This window comes from Myotis daubentonii, chromosome 11 (assembly GCF_963259705.1).
Source record: "Myotis daubentonii chromosome 11, mMyoDau2.1, whole genome shotgun sequence".
NCBI lineage: Eukaryota > Metazoa > Chordata > Mammalia > Chiroptera > Vespertilionidae > Myotis > Myotis daubentonii.
This window is the reverse complement of record NC_081850.1, coordinates 80,914,287-80,933,728: the sequence shown is the minus strand read 5'-3', so window position 1 is coordinate 80,933,728 and position 19,442 is coordinate 80,914,287. Positions and strand designations below refer to the sequence as shown.

At 56.2% G+C, this 19,442-nt stretch overlaps 2 protein-coding genes across 2 annotated transcripts in view; both read right to left on the bottom strand.

Moving 5' to 3' along the window:
- MRPS2 (mitochondrial ribosomal protein S2) overlaps positions 1-3,430 on the bottom strand; it is a 229,276-nt gene extending 225,846 nt beyond the window's left edge. Inside the window, exons 1-2 of the mRNA XM_059656245.1 lie at positions 3,420-3,430; positions 1,418-1,421 (exon numbers count right to left, since the gene is read on the bottom strand). Coding sequence (XP_059512228.1) covers positions 1,418-1,421; positions 3,420-3,430 — 15 coding nt within the window. The remainder of the gene's footprint in view (positions 1-1,417; positions 1,422-3,419) is intronic.
- Positions 3,431-9,055: 5,625 nt separating this feature from the next.
- On the bottom strand, positions 9,056-16,144 carry LOC132212558 (ficolin-2-like). The gene is made up of 9 exons (XM_059658488.1): positions 16,048-16,144; positions 14,388-14,498; positions 13,806-13,859; positions 13,216-13,251; positions 12,392-12,424; positions 11,787-11,914; positions 11,300-11,429; positions 10,599-10,733; positions 9,056-9,797 (listed from the first exon to the last, which is right to left on the bottom strand). The coding sequence occupies exons 1-9, from the start codon at positions 16,139-16,141 to the stop codon at positions 9,550-9,552; spliced, it is 969 nt and encodes a 322-aa protein (XP_059514471.1). The 5' UTR covers positions 16,142-16,144; the 3' UTR covers positions 9,056-9,549.
- Between the last annotated feature and the right edge of the window lie 3,298 nt (positions 16,145-19,442).

Sequence of the window (19,442 nt, the reverse complement as noted above, 5' to 3'; positions counted from 1 at the left end):
CTTGCCGGGGTCCAACCCCAGCAGGTCCAGGGGTTCCCAAAGGCGTAGACAGAGTCGGCGAAGAAAGAATGACACGGAGACAGCATTCAGTTGATCAGCAGCCTAGCCAGGATCTCCAGCCAAGTTCTGGTCTGGATCTCCAGAGAGGTTCTGCTTCAGATCTCCAGCCAGGTTCAGTCACCAGGTTCTAGTCAGGTTCTCTTGCCATGTTCTATAGTCAGGTTCAGTCCAGGATCTATTGCCATGTTCTCTCCAGCGAAGTTCTTCTGTCTCCAGGCTCCGTGTAGGTTCTGTCTTCTGAATTCTGTCTCCTGAGTTCTGTGTTCTGAATTCTGTCTCTCTGTCTGGTTACATCTGTATTTATACCAGTTGATTCAATCCTATCAATCTCTATTACAAAGGTTAGGGCGTTTCTTATCTCCATTCCAGGGAGTAAAGATTATGTAGCTTAAGCATGATTGTTCGTAGTTAAAGTGATTAATTACCCACCTGGCACTTAGTTGAGGGCTTTTATTCCCTCCCTAACTTCAGGGGAAAATCCCTACCTGGGGATTCAACCTTTCTGGGAGAGGTGACCTTGCTTAAAACACAGCGGCAAGAAGGTGAGCAAACATATTAAGAACCGTATGCCATATATGCCAGGTCCCTTGAAACAGCAAGGATGGACCGGCTCCCGGCAAATTCCCCCTTTTTTATTTTTTAAAAGCAGGCATTAAAAAGAAAAACCTCAGATGCTCTCTTGTATCCATTTTAAGAGTAGGATTGGCGCTTTCTGCTATTACCTGAGTCCTGATCTATCACCCCAGGGAGAGCTTGCCAATCCTGCACTTTCCCGGGGTAGAAAGGCTGCAGTGGGGTTAAGGATAAGGCTCCTTGGGCCTACCTTCTCCCATGCCTCTACATTTACCTTTCCTTCCTCAGAAAAGCATGGACATATTTCTTGTATAAAATGTTCCATCTGACTGGGAGTAACCTTAACTCCTCTGCTAGCAAGTATATGTGTTAAAAGATCAATACGGAGTCTTTTTTCTTTAGACTCAGTATGGCACATCTTCTTAATCTAAAGATCAATACAGAGTCTTCTTTCTTTGGACTCAGTATGGCACATCTTCTCAATCTAAGAATCAATACAGAGTCTTCTTTCTTTGGACTCAGTATGGCACATCTTCTCAATCTAAGTTCTGTACTATCCACCTTCTTACCCTAATTATCCTCTATAGGGGGGTCTGCAGTACCCTGGTGGAGTCCTATCCGTCCCGAGTGTAGGGGTTCTCAATGGGGGGGGGCTTACCTAGGGGAATCCTTTTCCAGGGGTTCCCAAAGGTGTGGACGGAGTTGGCGAAGACTATCCACCCTTTTCCTATGGTGGAGTCCTATCCGTCCGGAGTGCGGGGCGCTTATCTAGGGGTCCCTGTTCGGGCGCCATATGCCGGGGTCCAACCCCAGCAGGTCCAGGGGTTCCCAAAGGCGTAGACGGAGTCGGCGAAGAAGGAATGACACGGAGACAGCGTTCAGTTGATCAGCAGCCTAGCCAGGATCTCCAGCCAAGTTCTGGTCTCCAACTCCAGAGAGGTTCTGCTTAGGATCTCCAGCCAGGTTCTGTCCAGGTTCTCCAGCCAGGTTCAGTCACCAGGTTCTAGTCAGGTTCTCTTGCCAATTTCTGTAGTCAGGTTCAGTCCAGGATCCCCTGCCATGCTCTCTCGCCAGGCTCCGCCTCCAGGCTCCGAGGCCAGTCCCTGTCCAGGATCCTCCGGCATGCTCTCTCCAGCGAAGTTCTTCTGTCCCTAGAGAACGTTCTGTGTAGGTTCTGTGCCTAAGCTCTGTCTCTCTTGGTCCTGTCTTCCAAGCCCTGTGTCTTGCTGTCTTGTTACATCTGTATTTATACCAGTTCATTTTAATCCTGTCAATCTCTATTACAAAGGTTAGGGCGTTTCTTATCTCCATTCCAGGGAGTAAAGATTATGTAGCTTAAGCATGATTGTTTGTAGTTAAATTGATTAACTACCCGCCTGGCACTTAGTTAAGGAGTTTCATACCCTCCCTAACTTCAGGGAAAAATCCCTACCTGGGGAAACAACCTTTCTCGGAGAGGTGACCTTGGTTAAAACACAGCGCCAAGAAGGTGAGCAAACACATTAAGAACCGTATGCCATATATGCCAGGTCCCTTGAAACAGCAAGGATGGACCGGCTCCCGGCAGTTTCTGCCCTGTAGCCCAGATGGGCAGGTGCCTTCGGCAGCCAGGCCTCAGGTTGAGGGAGATGAGAGAAGTGGGGGGCTCTGCAGGGCCTCGCCCGTGGGCTTCCCTGAGGCCCCTCTCCCCTACCTCCCTCCCCCAGGCTCATTCACCGTCCTCACCTTTGAGGTGGAAGCCACAACACCTGCCTCCAATGAGGGCTGCCCCTCCGCCCACCCCCCCACCTGGGCCCCGGGCCCACAGGTGTGGGTGCTCCTGTAATGAGCCCACCAGGGGCCATAGACTCCTGCAGGAGGCAAGGACTCTCTCCCAAGTTGGGGGCTCCCCACGCTGCCAGCCGCCTGCTCCTGCACCCGCTCTCGCTGGCCTCCAGCAGCTGCCTCTACACCTGCCCTCAAAGCTGGGAGAGCCTGCCCATCGGCGCCTGCCACCTTTCAGCAGAGGGATGCAGCTCAAGGCCGCCACCTCCGAGCCTGCCTGTGTGTTCGTCCCTGTGAGTGTTTCTCTTTTTTAAAAAATTTATTTAATACTAGCAGCCTGGTGCACGAAATTCATGCACTGGTGGTGCTGGGGGGGGGGTGTCCCTCAGCCCAGCCTGCACCCTCTCCAATCTGGGACCCCTCAGGGGATGTCCGACTGATGGTTTAGGCCCGATCCTGGTGGAATTGGGCCTAATCTGGCATTCATACATCCGTCTCACAATCTGGGACTGCTGAATCCTAACCACTCTGTCTGCCAGCCTGATTGACACCTAACTGCTCCCCTGCAGGCCTGGTCCCCCACAACTTCCCTCTTCAGCTGCCCATCTAGTGACAATGTGGAGGCAGCCATTTTGTGATGATGAGGGGACGACCATCTTGTGACTCGAGGGTGTGACAGTCAATTTGTATATTACTTTTTATTAAATAGGATATTTTAATTGATTTCATAGAGGAAGGGAGGGGGAGAGAGAGTGAAACATCACTGATGATCAGCTGCCTCCTGACGCCCCACACTGGACTGAGCCCACAGCCCGCGCCTGTGCCCTGACCCGAATGAAACCGTGACTCCTGGTTCATTGGTCGATGCTCAAACCCTGAGCCCCACCGGCCGGGCCCTTCTCAGTTTTCTCTCTAACGAATTGTGCCGGGATGGCGCCTCCCAGGCCTGACCGTCCGCAGCCTCTGGGCGCTGTGGTCAGTCCAGCCGCCTGGACCGAGAATCAGTGCCAGTGTTTACTAACAACGCCAACATGGTCGGGGGCAGCTCCCAGAAGCACATAACTTCTTCTTCCCAAGGTGATTATACTTATAATGGCTTCAGTGGGGAGCCCCCTATTTGTTTACCTAAAAGGGGGACTTCAGGATGGTTGCAGCTTGGCCAAGAAAATAAGACGTCCTACGGAGGTGCAGACATTGCTAACGTTGCAGGCCCCTGGGATATGGGAAAATACATTCAGACAGTTACTAACCTGGGGATCCCTAAGGCCACCCGATGGCTGTCTGATCGGCATCCCCCGCTCCCCTCCTGCCTGCCCTAATAGCACCACTACTGAGCCGGGAGCATTTCCTCTAAGGCAAGATTGCGCCAACCCTGTACCAGTGAGACATAGTATTTCTGGCTCTGACGTGTATGTATTGGATTGGTCTCACAGGCTTGATGCTAAATGTCCCATCACGAGCCTATGTCACCAGGAAGGTTTGTGGGTAACACCGTGACCGCGGAAACAGGAGGTTTACAGAAAGGTCTGCAGTGTTTAGCCACTGCCCTTGACTTTCTTACTTTTTCTGGCTCTTCCTTAGCTGATATTAAAGGAACGTGTTCATCGAGCCCTTGCCATGGCTTACCAGCCTGTGTCCAGCCTCCATGTGTATTGGTGACTGGAAAGGTGAACATCACCAGATTGGACACCCATTATGCTGTCCAGTGCCATCACTGTAACCTCACCAGCTGTGTTTCCAGGCATAACCTGGATGAAGATATAGTAATTTCAAAGCAGCCTTCCTTCATTATGCTTCCTACCAACATTACAGGGAAATGGTATCAGGTGCACACCTCCAGGCACTGCAGGAACTGCACAATCAGCTCTCCCAGGAACAACGTGCTGTGGGCTTATTAGTTCTGGTCTGGTTACCCTCGTTACTGTCATCGCATCTGCTGTAACTGCTTCTCTTCCATTGACCCAGAGCCTCCAGAATGCAAAATTTGTCAATGAATTGGCTCAGAACACCTCGGCTACACTTCATGATCAAGAATATATAGACAAAAAGTTAGAAACAAAGCTAAATGCTCTGGAAGCTGTAGTGATAGGATTAGGTAATCGATTAGAAAGTGTCAAGATGAGATAGCAGCTGCAATGCCATGCTGCTTTTGCATATATGTGTGTGACTTCAGCCCTGCTATTACAGTTCTGTTTGGGATTGGAGTAAAATCAAGATGCACCTACAGGGAACATGGCATCATATTAATATCAGTATAGACCTTGTATGGCTACAGAAACATGTGCAAGACATTCTGAATAGTCACGATGAAAGTATATCTCCAGTGAAACTGGCAAAAGAATTGCTGGATGATTTAAAAGGACTTCATCCATGGAAAATGTTAAAACACACCACCTGGCACCTAATAGGATTCCTTCATGTACCAATAACTTACCCTGCTTTCTTTTAGTCAGCAGCAAGCTCCTGAGATCTCAAGTTCGAAGGCTTCAATTAGATGTCCAAGCTACATTTAAAATATAAGGAAGGCGGAGATGTAGAGAGTGCCTGAGAAAGGTCCCTGAGCTGATTGTCATCTGAATCCAGTGGCGCCTGGCTGACCCATGACCTGGAAACATACCTTGCCAGAGGCAGGTGTGTTGTCAGTCTGACCTTTAGCTCAGGCGTCAGGCACTTGAGTTCCAGCCAGGCACCAGGAACAAACACGATTATCCAGACCAGCCGTGGGCAAACTATGGCCCGCGGGCTGGATCCGGCCCGTTCGGCTGTTCTATCTGGCCCGCGGAGCCGAAAGAGTGGAGGGTTCTCTTGCTCTCCCCTCTGCTCCTTCACCAGTAGCAGTGTTAACATGGCAACGTCGGGAAACACTGCCGCAGCTCCTTCTTCTGAGTGGGCGGATTTATATCCGCCCATTCAGTAGAAGGAACAACCTCTCAATCTTCCAGAGGCTCCTTGTAATGCCCACGGACGCATCTCTGGACATCACCCTGGGAATGCGTAGACACGTTATTGTGGTGATGTAGGGAGACACGCCCCTGGAGAGCACAGTATCAGAGCCTTTCTGAGGTAAGATTAAGAGCTCTACTCAAACAATTTTTTCCTGTTCCCACATTCTGTACATCACAATGACTTGTTAATAAAACAACAAAGACTTTCAGCTTTTAGGGCTTGTATCCACTGCAGTTTTTTTCCCCACTGCGGACGCGCACAGCAGGGAAAAAGACACACAGAGGACATGTCACACTAGCCATGCTGCGGCTGCATTTTTTTGCTGATACGGATGCGGTATCAATAACGCTACCGTGGCCACTAACCGCATGTGTTAGCAGCAAAACAAATGCATTTTGCGCTGCGTTTGCTTCTCCCCCTTGCGCCTGTAAAAATGCATGCTACAGGGCATTTGTGTTAACATGCACCACTGCACATTAGTATCAACGCAAACATGATGGAAACCTGTGTACCCTGCATTAACCCTAGCTGCGCTGCATTGCAGTACTGCACCACACTGCAACGGCAGCACGGCTAGTGTGAACGAACCCTAATTCAGTGGGTTGAACAAAAAGATTGTATAGAAATGTGATGAACTAAAGATTTTATTACAAAATCGCTTAATTTCAGGGTTTCAGAAGCAATTGGACAAATGAAAAACTGAAAATCAAATGTTCATGTCTAATACTTGGATGAAACCCTTTCCTGGTAATGACAGCCTGAAGTCTTGTACTTATGGACATCACCAGATGCTGGGTTTTCTCCTTTGTAATGCTCTGCCAGGCTGTCACAGTAGGGGTATATATATAAATATCCTGCCATTTCCAGCTTTTAATAAGAAAAATTGTTGCAATGGGCATTTAAATGTGGCACTTGGTTGTTTTTATAGAGTCCAGTGGATGCAATCTGACATTGATAATGGGCTCTTTCACACTATGTGCACTGCGGCTGTTTTTTGCCAGTAACGGAAGCACTAGTGGTAACTACTGGTTACCCATGTTTTGCACTGCCCTAGCACCTCCCATACAAGTGTGTCTGGAAGACACAGCAATGTGCAGCTATGTGTGTTGCCATAAACAAAGGGCCTGTGTGAAAGATACACAGGTTTCCTATGGAGGAAAGGGGTTGTTCTCTATGGTCAGGGTGTGCCTCTGTCCCATGTCTGAACTTTTTCAGATGATTTTGTTATATATATATTTTTTAGAAGACCAAAAATGTTACAGTAGAGCAAATTTAATCACTTGTTTTTATACTTTACTGTCTTATTTTTGTAAAGAATTTAATAAGAGAACAACAGTACTTTTGGTTTTAGCCCAATATTAAACATGAATGGACCAAAGAAAAGGAAAGTGGACAGTGAATGCCGAGTGTTTAAGAGGGAGTGGACAACAAAATATTTTTTCACCGAAGTCCGATCAATGCCGGTATGTCTGATATGCCAGGAAACACTTGCAGTCTTCAAAGAGTACAGTCTCAGCCATCACTTTGCCACAAAGCATGGCAACTATGCTAGCAAGCAGTCACCTCAAGAACAGAAGGCTACTGCACAGAGGTTGATGGCTAAATTACAGGCTCAGCAAAATGTCTTTCACAGACAAACTGCAATCCAAGAGACAACTACCAAAGCAAGTTTTATGCTATCATTCAAATTAGCAAAAGCTAGCAAACCTCTCTCTGAAGGCGAGTTTTTGAAAGAACGTATGATAGAGACAGCAGGTCTCTTGTGTCCAGAGAGCAAAGGCAAGTTTGAAAAACTCAGCTTATCGCGCAGGACAGTGACTCGTCGAGTGGAACTGATTGATGAAGACTTGGCCAGCAAGTTAAATAGTAAGGCAGAGTTCTTTAAGTTTTATTCACTAGCATTGGATGAAAGTAATGACGTAAAGGACACTGCTCAGCTCTTAATTTTTATCTGAGGGATTAGTGACAATTTTGAAATTACGGAGGAGTTTTTAGCCATGGAGACACTGAAAGGAAAAACACGGGGAGAGGACTTGTATGACTGGGTGTCATCGAGAAAATGAAGCTACCATGGAGTAAACTTGCTAATGTCGCGACAGATGGATCTCCAAATTTAACTGGAAAAAATGTTGGACTGCTAAAAAGAATTCAGGATAAAGTGAAAGAGGAGAACCCTAACCAAGACGTTATTTTTCTTCACTGTATTATTCACCAGGAATCATTGTGCAAGTCTATATTACAACTTAATCATGTTGTTAATCCAGTCGTAAAGCTTGTTAATTTCATTCGAGCAAAGGGACTTCAGCACCGTCAGTTTATTAAGTTTCTGGAGGAAACTGATGTGGATCACCACGACTTACTTTACCACTCTCGTGTCCGCTGGTTGAGTTTGGGCAAAGTTTTCCAACGAGTGTGGGAGCTCAAAGAAGAGATTGGTGCATTTTTGAAATTAAAGGGGAAGTCTGACGAACTTACTGAGCTGAGTGACAAGAATTGGCTGTGTGAATTTGCATTTGCTGTAGATATATTTTCACATTTGAATGAGCCAAATGTGAAGCCACAGGGAAAAGATCAGTATGTACATGACATGTACACTAATGTGAAAGCCTTTAAATCGAAGCTGATTTTCTTTTCCAGACAAATTTCAGACAAAATCTTCACGCATTTTGCCACACTAGCCACACAGAAGGAGACCATCCAAAACGTGAAGAAATACAGCAAATCACTGGATGACCTGCATGCAGAATTCTGTCGTCGGTTTTCTGATGTTGAAAAAATTGACCAGTCACTTCAACTGGTGGCCTGTCCTTTGTCACAAAACCCTGAAACAGCCCCAGAAGAGGTGCAACTGGAACTCATCGATCTTCAGTCTGACTTTGTCCTAAAGGAGAAATTCAGCTCTCCTGAACTAAGAGACTTTTATGCTTCACTTAATGAAGCCACTTTTCCAAACATCCGGAAGATGGCACAGAAGACACTGGTGCTGTTTGGGTCAACCTATGTTTGTGAGCAGACATTTAGCGTCATGAACAGCAACAAAGCCCCTCACAGATCCAGCTTCACTGACGACCACCTCAGGTCTATCCTGAGAATAGCCACAACAAAACTAACTCCAGACTTTGATGCATTAGCTAAAAAAGGAGACCAACAACACTGTTCCCACTGACGTTGATGTTTTAAAGACCAAAAACCTTTCAACCCAGTCTACATTGCCACCTACATCTACGTCCCGGGCATAATTTGGAAGTTGCACTAAAGAAAATGTTTAATTTACTGTTTACACATTTTGTTCTTTTCTATTTGTTTTAGTTTTAAATTATTTTATTATATTTAAGTTTAATTTGAAAGGCTTTGTACCTTTCCTTTGTTAGGCAATTTTATTTTGCCTTTGCCATCTTCAATATAAGGTATGTTATTGTGCTATGATTCCTCCATTTTTTGAAGTTTCAAATGATAATAATTAGTGTTTACATTCTTCTTGTTAAAATGTTTGAAATGAATAAAACTATTGAAATAAAATAAAAAAAGACCATACCCTTTTATGTAATGATGTTTACTTTGAATTTATATTAGTTCACACAAACACTCCATCCATGCTTTTGTTCCGGCCCTCCGGTCCAGTTTAAGAACCCACTGTGGCCCTCGAGTCAAAAAGTTTGCCCACCCCTGATCCAGACCCATCCAGAAGTGACGATTACAAAGAAGCAGCAAGAATGTACATATTCTCTCTATCTTAAATGTTAGTAAAACTTCCTGGTAACTTACTGTATAAAATAAACCCGCTGTATCTGCTCTGGGTCCCTGTCTCTCCGTCAGAGGGCAGCTGACCCACCCTGTCCCAGCTTTCCCTACTGTCTTTGTGTCTGTCTCTTTCATTTTCCCAATCCCCTGTCACCCCTAATCAGGACTCCTGTCCGCTCTCTAGCTGTGCTGGTCGCAGAAAAGAGGTAAATATTTATAGATTGGCATCGTGTACCTGCGGAGCGAGGCGAAGCTTTATTGAGGATGTGTGAGTGCGCAAGGTGAGGGTCACCCTAACCCTGGCGGGCGGGAGAGGAAGGCGGGAGTCGGTGGGGGTCTTGAAGCTGAGGGTCCCTGATGGGCCTGGGAAGAGTCTGGGGCGAGCTCTGCCTTCCTGTGAGAGCCTCCTGTGCCCGTGCGGGGGGCGCAGGACCTGCTCCGAGACGCTCCAGGCCGCTGACCGCCCTACACGGGCCGCACCTTCATCTCGGCCACCTTGTAGCTGTACTTTTTCCCCTTCCCTGAGTTCCAGTTGATGCCGTGTGCATTGCTCGCGTGGGGGCCCCCGATGTAGCGCCCGTTCAGGTGGGACCAGTAGCAGCTGTAGAACCACCAGGCGCCCTGGTAAATCTCGGCGCAGTTGGAGGAGGCCCCGTCGTTGTCCCGGTCTTTGGTGGAGAACAGGGTGCCGTTGTGTTTGGTCAGGGAGTCACCTGCCGTGAGAAGTGGGGCCGCTTACACTCAGCGCCAGGAGGTGCCGGCCTCAGGTCCGGCCGGAGCTGTCCAGCTGCGCATCGTGCGCTGGGGAGTCCGACGGTGCCGCGCACGCCAGCGAACGCTCGGTCGGCAGATCTCCGGCCTCGGAATCCCCCCTCTGCTCTGCACCCGCCAGCGAACGGGCACTGTGTCCCGTAGAGGGGAGGCCACTGCCCGAGACGTCCAGGTCCCGCCGGCCCCACGGGAGGGACGTGCGCCATGAGCGGTGCTACCCGGGCGTCCTGTCCACCTGCTCCAATGCGGGCGGTCAGGAGGGAGACGCTCAGGTCCTGCAGTTTGTAGCCGTGTGTCCCGCCATCGTCATGGGCGCATCCAGGTGGAGGCGGGTTATCCCAGCGTGTGGATGGAGGAACGTGGTGAGGCCAGGACCCGGCCCAGACGCTCTCCACTGCCCACCCCTGACTCCCCCTCACTGACCATCACCACTGTCCACCCCCATTGCCCACCCCCACTGACCACCCACTGCCCATACCCACCACCCATTGCCTTCTGCCCACCCCAATGCCCACCCCCAATGCCCACCCCCACTGCTCACCCCCACTGTACACACACTGCCCTCCCTTCATTGCCCACCCACACTGTTCACACCCTCTGTCCACCCCCACAGTCAACCCTCCACTACCCACCCCCACTGCCCACGCCCACCGCCCACTGCCCACCCATCTGCCCTCCTTCAACTGCCCACAGCCCACTGGACACCACCACTTCCCACCCCTCACTGTACGGCTGACACTCACCGGCGTTGCCCTCGACAAAGGCGCCCAGGACCAGCTGGTACTTCTCGGCCTCGCTCCCCACCCTGAACGACTGGTACTTGGCAAAGTGGCGGGTGTCCTGGAAGTCCACCAGGTCCACACGGAGCTCGTTGGTGCCTGCGGGGGGCAGGGCCTCAGTCCGGGGAGCAGGGGCCCTGAGCTGCCAGGACGTGGGTGACGCTCAGGGGACCTGCACTGGGCATCCAGGACAACCCTCGAGGTCCCTGAGAAAGTCGTAGTTGCTGAGGGGTTGGGGCAGGTGCTCCCACAGTCCCGAGCCAAACCCCCAGCCTTCCCTCCAGGCACAGAGAGAAGGGACTCCTGGGTGATCATGGGGGGGTGGGGCTGCTGCAGATTCCTGGGAAGCAGCTGTCTCCCCTGTGTGTTCAGGGACTGGGCAGAGTGGGCGGCGAGGGCAGGGCTGGGCGCTGGGCATGAAATCGTTGAGGGCTCCATGTCCCCCGGGGTTGGCCTCTGAGATGTCAGCGGCCATGACCAGAGGACGTCTGCTCCCCAAACCCACTTCCTCTGGCCCTGACGCCCCCCTCCGCTGGACCTTCCTGTCCTCAGAGGCGGCACGTGTGGGGGCGGAGGAGCGGGTTCTGTCCAGGTGGCCCAGGTCGGAGGTCGGGGCAGGAGGGTTTCCCCCACCCCCACACCCCAGGCCGCGGCCCGGGCCCTACCCTGGGCGGTCAGGGCGTGGATGTGGTCGTTGCCCAGCCAGAACTCGCCCAGCTGGCTGCCGAAGCCCTGCTTGTAGGCGGCCCAGTCCCGGTAGAAGTCCACGGAGCCGTCCACCCTGCGCTGGATCACCTGGGGGAGGGAGACGGCGCTGCCGCCCAGCACGGCCCCGCCCACAGCCCAGACCCCGGGCGGGCAGACGGCGCCCACGTGGGACCGAGGAGGACGTGGCAGCTGGGAGAGGGGACGCCACGGCCCGGAGCCCACACCCGGACCCGCGGGGCTCCATCCGGGCCGGGCCCACGGTCGGGTTCACCCACCCCTTCGGGTTCTCTCCGTCCCCTGGGAAGGGACAGCCCCGGACACAGGGGCCTGGACAGTGACAAGGGCCCCGGAGCGCGGGTCCTCGGGGTGGAGCCTGGTCTGCGAGGCCCGGGCCCGGCAGCCGCCCCCCCAGCACCGCACCGCCCTCCCGCCGCCAGCACTCACGGTCCAGCCCCCGCCGTCCGTGTGCATGTCGCACAGCACGGTCAGCCGCCGGCAGTCGGGCAGGTAGATGGTGTGCCAGCCGCTCAGGGTGCGGCCCCTGGTGCGCAGATCCTTGCAGCTCCGAGGTCCTGGGAAGGGAAGCGGCACATGGAGGCCCCCAGGTGGGAGGGAGGGCGGGACAGTGGGGTCTGCGTGGGCAGGAGGCTCCAGGGCTGGACAGAGACCCCACCAGAGCCACCAGTTGTGATGGACAAGTCCGTGTGCTGGGCCCTCCCCCCAGGGCGTCCCCACCTTGGTCCCTGGGAACCGGGCCTTTGGGGTCTAATATTTTGGGGGCAACAGACTAGGACAGTCACTGGGGTCCCTAAGGAAGGTGCAGGGGGCGGGGCTGAGTACTGTCCTATGTGATTGGCCAGCGGTGAGGCAGGGGGCGGGGCTGTGTACTGTCCTATGTGATTGGCCAGCGGTGAGGCAGGGGGCGGGTCCTCTGGGCCTGCAGGCTGATGGTCTGCATGGGGGACCCCAGCCCATGATCCCTGCAGGGAGGGCCGGCACACCCATGACCTCGAGCCAAACTGGGCGCCGGACCCGGGCTGGTCGCCCACCTGTGTCACATCGCTCAGGTTCCCACGATGCTCCTGGGGGAGAGGTAACACACGTGAGAGGCGGGACGGCCAAGCCCTGGTCCCTCCGCCCCAGGAGGAGATGGAGGCCCTTTCTAGATGCTTCCATAGGAGGCTGGTCCCCCAGCCAGGCCCCAGCCTGCCCCCTGGGGAGGCCCTGGCTGTGCTCCCGGGAGGCGGAGTCGGAGCCTCAGCTGCCTCCTGGGCCCAGGGCAGCCTCGGAGATACGGGGAGAGCGGGCTGCTCGGTGGGGAGGGCAGCGAAGGGGCGTCTGCACCTCGGACCACAGTGGGGTGAGCCTGGGGGAGGGTGACTGTCTCGGGTCCAGAGAGGGGTCACCAGGGTGTGCACGTCCGGGCCCTTCTCTGACTTCCTGGACTTTGTGCGGGGAACGTGGAGAAGGTTTCTGTGTCATCGACTCTGCACCAGCACGTGGAGCGCGTACATGTGTGAGGGTCACACGCGTGTCATGGGTAGTTCAGGGCACATGTTCCACATCTGCTCATCGTCTGTGACCACAGCTTGGCTCCCAGCCTCTGGCCGAAGTTGTGTTTTAATCGCTGCCCAAGTTCCTCGAGCCCCAGGCAGAGTCCCGGGAGGACAGGCTGGCCCTGCTCATGGGTCCGAGGTCAGGATGGGAGGGATGGGCTGCACGGGCTCTGGGAGGAGTGTGGTCCCATCCCACCCTCCACACCCTCCCGTAGAGGGAAGGGCCTGCCCTCCACCCAGCCCCTGCTCCACACCCTGGGCACCCCCTTGTATTCAGGGACCCGGAAGCCACCCCTGGGAGGGTGGGAGGCTCTCACCTTTCTCTCCACGAGCGCCCTTCTCCCCTGGGTCTCCTGCAGAGAGAGGAGGGTCAGCACAGGCTCGAGGACAGGACAGGCTCATGCCAGACCCCGTCAGCCAGAGGACTCGCCTGTTCCCCCCCCTCCTGGGGCTGAGAGAGCCCAGGGCGAGGACAGGACATGGGGCAAGGGAGCCGGGTCTCATTTCTGTGCCGGGTCAGTGCTGGGCTGGGGTCGGGATCTGCCCTGGGCCCCCTGGGTGCTCTGGACAGAGACCCAGACCCAGACCCAGACCCAGGCGCTGGGTGAGTGAGCACCCTATTAGGGGCACAGTTGGATTAGGGTTAGTTTAGGGCAAGGGAATATGGATAAACTTAGCGATAAGGATAGGGTTAGGGATAAGGATAGGGTTAGGGTTAGGGATAAAATTAGGGTTAGAGTTAGGCGAAATAATAAGGTTAGTTTTTGGGATGAGGATAGTATTATGGTTGCCATTAGGTTATGGCTAGGAATATTTTCCTTTTGATCCGGGACGGGCCTCTCCTCTCTCCCTGCACCCGGGTGGTGGGGGGTCTGGCCGGGGCTCTCCGTGCTCCTTGCTGAGTTACCTTTGGGCCCCGGGGGTCCCGCATTCCCAGGGACTCCGAATGGGCCTGGGTCTCCTGCAAATTCAAACATGTCAGTGAGCAAACTCTGGGGACCCAGGCCCCTAGCATTTCCAGGTTAGACCCTCGGGAACGAGAGGGAGGGGACCTGGAACCCACCCCTCCTAGTCCCCGCTCTCTAGTCATAGTCCAGGACCTGCGGCCAGGGGTCTTCCCAGGGGACCAGGCCTGAGCCCAGCTCTGCCCTTGTTCAGGGAACCTGGGCATTTCCATTGGCTGTGACTGCGGGGCCTGCTGTGGTCGCCCCTGGAGACAGGCCCCCCGGGCTCAGCTGGGACCAGTGAGGGCAGGGAGGACAGTCCAGCCGGGTCTCCCCGCAGCAGGTGCGTCATCACCAGGAGCCGTGCTGGCCGCCCACACAGGCCCAGCTGCTCCGTGGGTGACCCGAGACCAGCTCCCTCCCACGGGGACACACACCCCAGTGGACCAAGCCCCAGGCCCTGCCTGAGAACTGCTTGGGGCCCTGCCCTGCTGGGTCTCCCTGGGCAGGAATGAGGCCCAGCCCCTCCTCACCCGGGCACTCACCTCTCCTGCCGTCGGTGCCTGCCTCTCCCTTGGGCCCCTGGGCCCCGGGCAGCCCCGGGCAGCCCCGGACGATGGTGAGGTTATTGGCCTCCAGCCACAGCACCTTCACTTCTGCAGAGAAGCACGGGCTCCTGTCAGGTCGAGGATCTGGGCCGCTGCCCTCCCTACCCCCCCCCCCAGACCCCCCGAGGGACCTGCCACCGTGGGGACCCATCCTGGCAGATGGCTGTGCCCGGGCCGCCTGCCTCAGCTGGAGGGCCAGCCTGGAGGGGAGGCGGTCCCACCTCTGCTGAGCCTGTGGTCAGTCCTCCCCCAGGTGATGGGCCCGGTCTCGGGGTCCACCTGCCCCCGGGGAACCCACTCCTCAGGCTGTGTGTCCTCGGGGAGTCACTCAGCCCCTCTGGGCTCTGTGCCCGGCTGCAGAGTGAGAGCTGAGGGAGGCTTTGGGGGTCAGAGTGGCCAAAGCAAATGTGTGAGACCTTAGGAAGAGCTCCCCCCACTGCGGCCCGTCCAGTGAGTGCAGCCCCGCATCTGTGACAGTGGGGGCGGGGGGGGGGGGCAGTGCCGCGTGTCACCCACAATACTCAGGCACATGGCCTGGGAATCCCGGGCTGGAGGGTGCAGAGGGTGGGGATCCCTGTGATCCGAGGATACACAGCAGCCCTTGCAGACCTGGAGCCAGAGAGGCACCTGCCTCTCAGAGTTCAAGTGCTTCCGTCACAAAAACACGGCCTCTAGGGAGGGTGTGGGGACCCGGAAAGCCGCTGCCTCCTGGGGTCCCCTTGGGGTCACATGGTCCGCGGGCCTCTCCTCTGCAGGTCCTCCCTGGGCGGAGCCAATGGGGACCTCACTTCTGCATTCGCTTAGTTTTTGCTCATTAACAACAGGGCACCCGGGGGTTGGGGACAAGGAGAGGCCCTGGTGGAGCCTGGCCGGTCAGAGCGCCATCCAGGTCACGGAGACTGTGGGCGCGATCGCCATCAGAGCGCGAACAACGGGAACAGCAAATCCACGTCTCTCTCCCCACCCCCCTCTTGCAAATGAATAAATTTTTAAAAATCCTTTTATCTAAAAAAAGAAAATAGGACGCCACGAGGGGCGAACATGGACTCAGCGTGACGGTCCCCGTGAGGCCCGTGTGTCCCTCCTCCCGACTCAGCGGCCTCTCTCCCGTCACAGGGGACATGCTCCCCCCACCTCACAGGCCGCACCGCAGGCCCTGGGGCCCTGGGAGGCAGCACCTGGTTCCGGGTCCCAGCCCCTCCCACAGCCAGAGACTCCGGAGGGAGGGGTGGCACCCCCTGGAGAGCTCCTGGGCCAGGGAAGGAGTCGGGGCCCGTGGGGACCCTGGGACCCTTGCCCTCTTGCTGTGCCACCTCGGGGAGCAGTGGGGCCTGCCTGTCCCACTCAAGGCCCCCAGGGCTGGGTTCGACCTTGCACTGACCTGGGCTGGGGGAGGGGGCGCTCCCCAGCCTCCCTCCTCACACCACCTGTGCCCCTCCTGGGAGGACCCCGAGGCAGGTGCCCCTGCAGAGGGTGGTTAAGCCTCAGTCTGAAGAAGAATGTTCTGGAAGGACCAGCAGGAGGCAGGCAGTGGTCTGTGCGGACGCTCTCAGCTCTGGGACCTTCGTCAGGCCGGCCTGCCTGGCGCCTGGCTCACCTGGACAGTTGTCAGTTGTGGCGGCTGCCGTGCCCAGGAGGACGAGGGCCAGGACCACGGGCCCCATGGCAGCGGCTGCTCTGGTTGGTGGCATCCCGGGTCCTGCTGCCAAGACGCTCGCACCTTTTATTGCTGCCTGAGCCCCACCTCTGCTCTAGTTCCCTCCTGGCCAGGCCACTGCCTCCCCAGCCCCAGGGGACGGTCCCCCCACCACGCCCTCAGCCCCCCCTCTGCCGTGGCCCCCTTCCCCTCAGTGGGACCAGATGCCCCGGGTGGGGAGGGCTGTGTGGGGAGGGCCTGCGTGTGTCTTTATTATTTTGATTAAAGATGTATTTTTATTGATTTTGGAGACGAAAGGAAGGAGAGAGAGCTAGAAACACCGCAATGAGAGAGAATCACACCCGCCCTGGGATCCAGCCCACAACCCGCCCATGTGCCCTTGACCGGGATGGAACCTGGGACCCTTCCGTCCACAGGCTGGCACTCTATCCACTGAGCCACACCGGCCAGGGCTGCCTGCGTGTTGTCCTTAGAGAAAGCCCAGGAGCCCCCTCTGGTCCCCCAGCTCTGCCCAGGGGGACCTCTGAGGGACGAGCAGGAAGGCAGGGGTGGCCGGGGGGAACTCACTTGCATGCAATGGGCTGCGGGTTCCGGAGGGTTAGAGACTCCCTGGGATCCAGGGTGGGCAGAGAAGCGAGAAGGGGAGAGGGAGGTAGGAAGGGGAGGGGAGGGGAGAGGAGGGATGGACAGAGTAGAGGAGGGAAAGGCAGGGGAAGAAGCTTAACTCCCAGAATGTCCCGGTCATCTTGCCGGTCAGCGGCGTCCAGCGTGCTCTCTGCGTCTGGTTTGGGTGACTGAACGCCAGCTCACCTGCTGGGTCAGGGCCCCTGGGAGCGGGAGGCGCTTCCCGGAAAGCCAGTTTCTGGGAATTGTACACAAAAGTGTCCTTCACCTACAGGTTACATATTAGCCACCGAGGCGAGTGCATGGAACGGACAATCACGGGGCCCGGGCTGCCGGTCCTGCCTGAGCCAATTCACAGAGACAGGCTGGGATCGTGGATGAGCTTTACTCCGGTCCTGCTGGCACGTGGAGAGCAGCCGTCACCCACAGACCCGTGCTGTGCCCCCCGTAAGCCGGCTGCTGACATTGGCTCTGGCTCCTGAATAAACCGCTTTCCTTGGGTGGAAGGACAGAGGTGACGGGGAAGTAGCCAAAGGGCGAGCCAATGGCCGCTCACAGGTCATGGGGCTGGAGACCGGCACAGGCCTGCGGGTGGCAAGGGCGGGGGGTCTGCAAAGGGCTGGGGTCTGGCTTCTGGAACAAGGCTGCTACCTTCCCAGGGTCACAGGCAGCTCCTGGCGGGGAGGAGGGGCCATCTCCAGGTGAGCCCCCGGGTCCCACGTGTACCTCCCAGCCAGGTGGGAAGGTGCCTCTGTAATCAGTGCAGAGCCAACACGGTGAGCGGAGCAGGAGTCATATTTCGGACAGTGACAGCAGGTCCCCACCTTCTCCCTCTGCCCTCATTCACGGGAGCGGGGAGGTGGTGACAGGCGAGATGGTCACGCCAGCTTCCTGCACATTTGGGACCGTATGAGGGGAGGGGGATCCCCGGAGGCTCAGAACTCAGGATGATGGCCCTGCTCCTGGATCATATTCTAGCGCCAAGGAAGCTATGTCAGCTAGTCACCCGCCCCCCATTCCCTTATCATTTCTCCTGTGAAGGATGATCTGTGAGTAGCATGTGATTGCGTACATCAGCCTGTTTTCTTAAGAATTCTAGAGACGGTTCCTAGAAGCAGCCTCCGTCCCCGGACATCCCGGCTGCCAGACGTTTGCTGACCTTCGACCGTGATCTGAACAGACGGGGTTTGCGGACAGTCCCCTCAGCGGAGAACTCTCAACCCCTCCTTCCATCACTTTGTTCTCCCCCCCCAACCCCCCCCCCCCCCACGCCACCTCATCCTACAAAACACCTCTACCTGAGTCCATTTGTTAGGATAGTCTCTGGGCCCTGCCCCTGTTTCTCAGTGGTTAGAGTCAGGGTCACCAGTCAGATTAAGGTCACTGGTCAGAGTCAGGGTCACGGGACAGAGTCAGGGTCACAGGTCAGAGTCAGGACACGGGTCAGAGTCAGGTCACAGGTCAGACCTGAAAGCACGGGGAAGGCGTCAGGGGCCCTTGGACGTTAAGGCTGTAATAAACGGATCAAATGACACCTCAGGTGACACCAGGTGAGCATCTCGAAGCCTGTACAGAAGAACAGAGAGAACGATCACAGGTTCACAGATTGAAACTGTGCCTTCCCAGGTCAGAGCCTGCACAGGCCCATGTGGGGGATCCCGGGCCACCCAGCAGGGGTCCAGGCCCGCACCTCCTGGGCTGGTGACGGCCCCTCCCCTGAGGGTCAGCTGCATTCCCGCCAACCTGACGCCCTGGGGCCGGTGGTCAGGAGCCTCCCTCCCTTCCTCCCGCTTCCCTGGGGCGGCCCTGACCTCAGCCCCATGACGCCAGGGCCCGGGACGGAGAGCATGCTGCTGAGCATCCGGACATCAGCTGAGACCCGGCGAGGGCGCTTCCCAGGGTCGCTCCGTGCATCCTGGGTACTTTCCGTGCCCAACTGCCCCCTGCGAGTCCCTGGATGGGACGTGCTCTCCTGTCAGCCCCCATGTCCCGACTCCGGCTTCTCTCCTCCTGGGGCGGTGAGGGAAGAGGCCAGTCTGCCCCGCACACGGCCTCCCCCCCAGCGGGGCCTTCGTGCCCTCTTCCCCTCGCGCTCCTCTGCCTGTGCCCAATCCCACTCTAAAGCGAGGGGTCGAGTTGGCTTCCACCAGCGCGTCTCTGGGAAAAGGGGAAACACCACCTGCGCCTCTCACGTCTGAAGCTCTGCCCTGTGAAGGGCTCCCGGGTCTCGGGAGGGAGCGTGTTTACGGTGGGATCCGGCCCCGGGAGCCCCAGGGAGGGGGGGCCTGTCTGGAGCCACGTGGCAGCCAGGAGGCAGGAGGCAGCCCCCAGTGCTGGCCGGCCACAGGCCTGCCTGTTCCCAGCTGAGTGGGACACCCGGGAAATTTCTAGAATGACAGGCTCTCGGGGCCTCGCACACCTACAGGGTAACTTGTTCCGCAGCAACAAGTAGTACAGACGCTAAAGGGCTTCTTCCTCTGTGTGTCTCCCTCCCTGAGTCTCCACCTCGTCCCAGCCGCCCGGGCCTCTCAGGCCAGTGGTTCCTCATTTGATAACGAGTCTGAGAAAGACCCCAAGGGCAGCGAGGTCCTCCCATGGCCACACACGATTGTCCCCACACACGCCCGAGAGGGAGACCCTCCCAACTTGTCCGAGGCCCCCTCTGTCCCCACTGGGAAGCCGACCTGGACGGAGAGGAGTGGGTGTTGCTT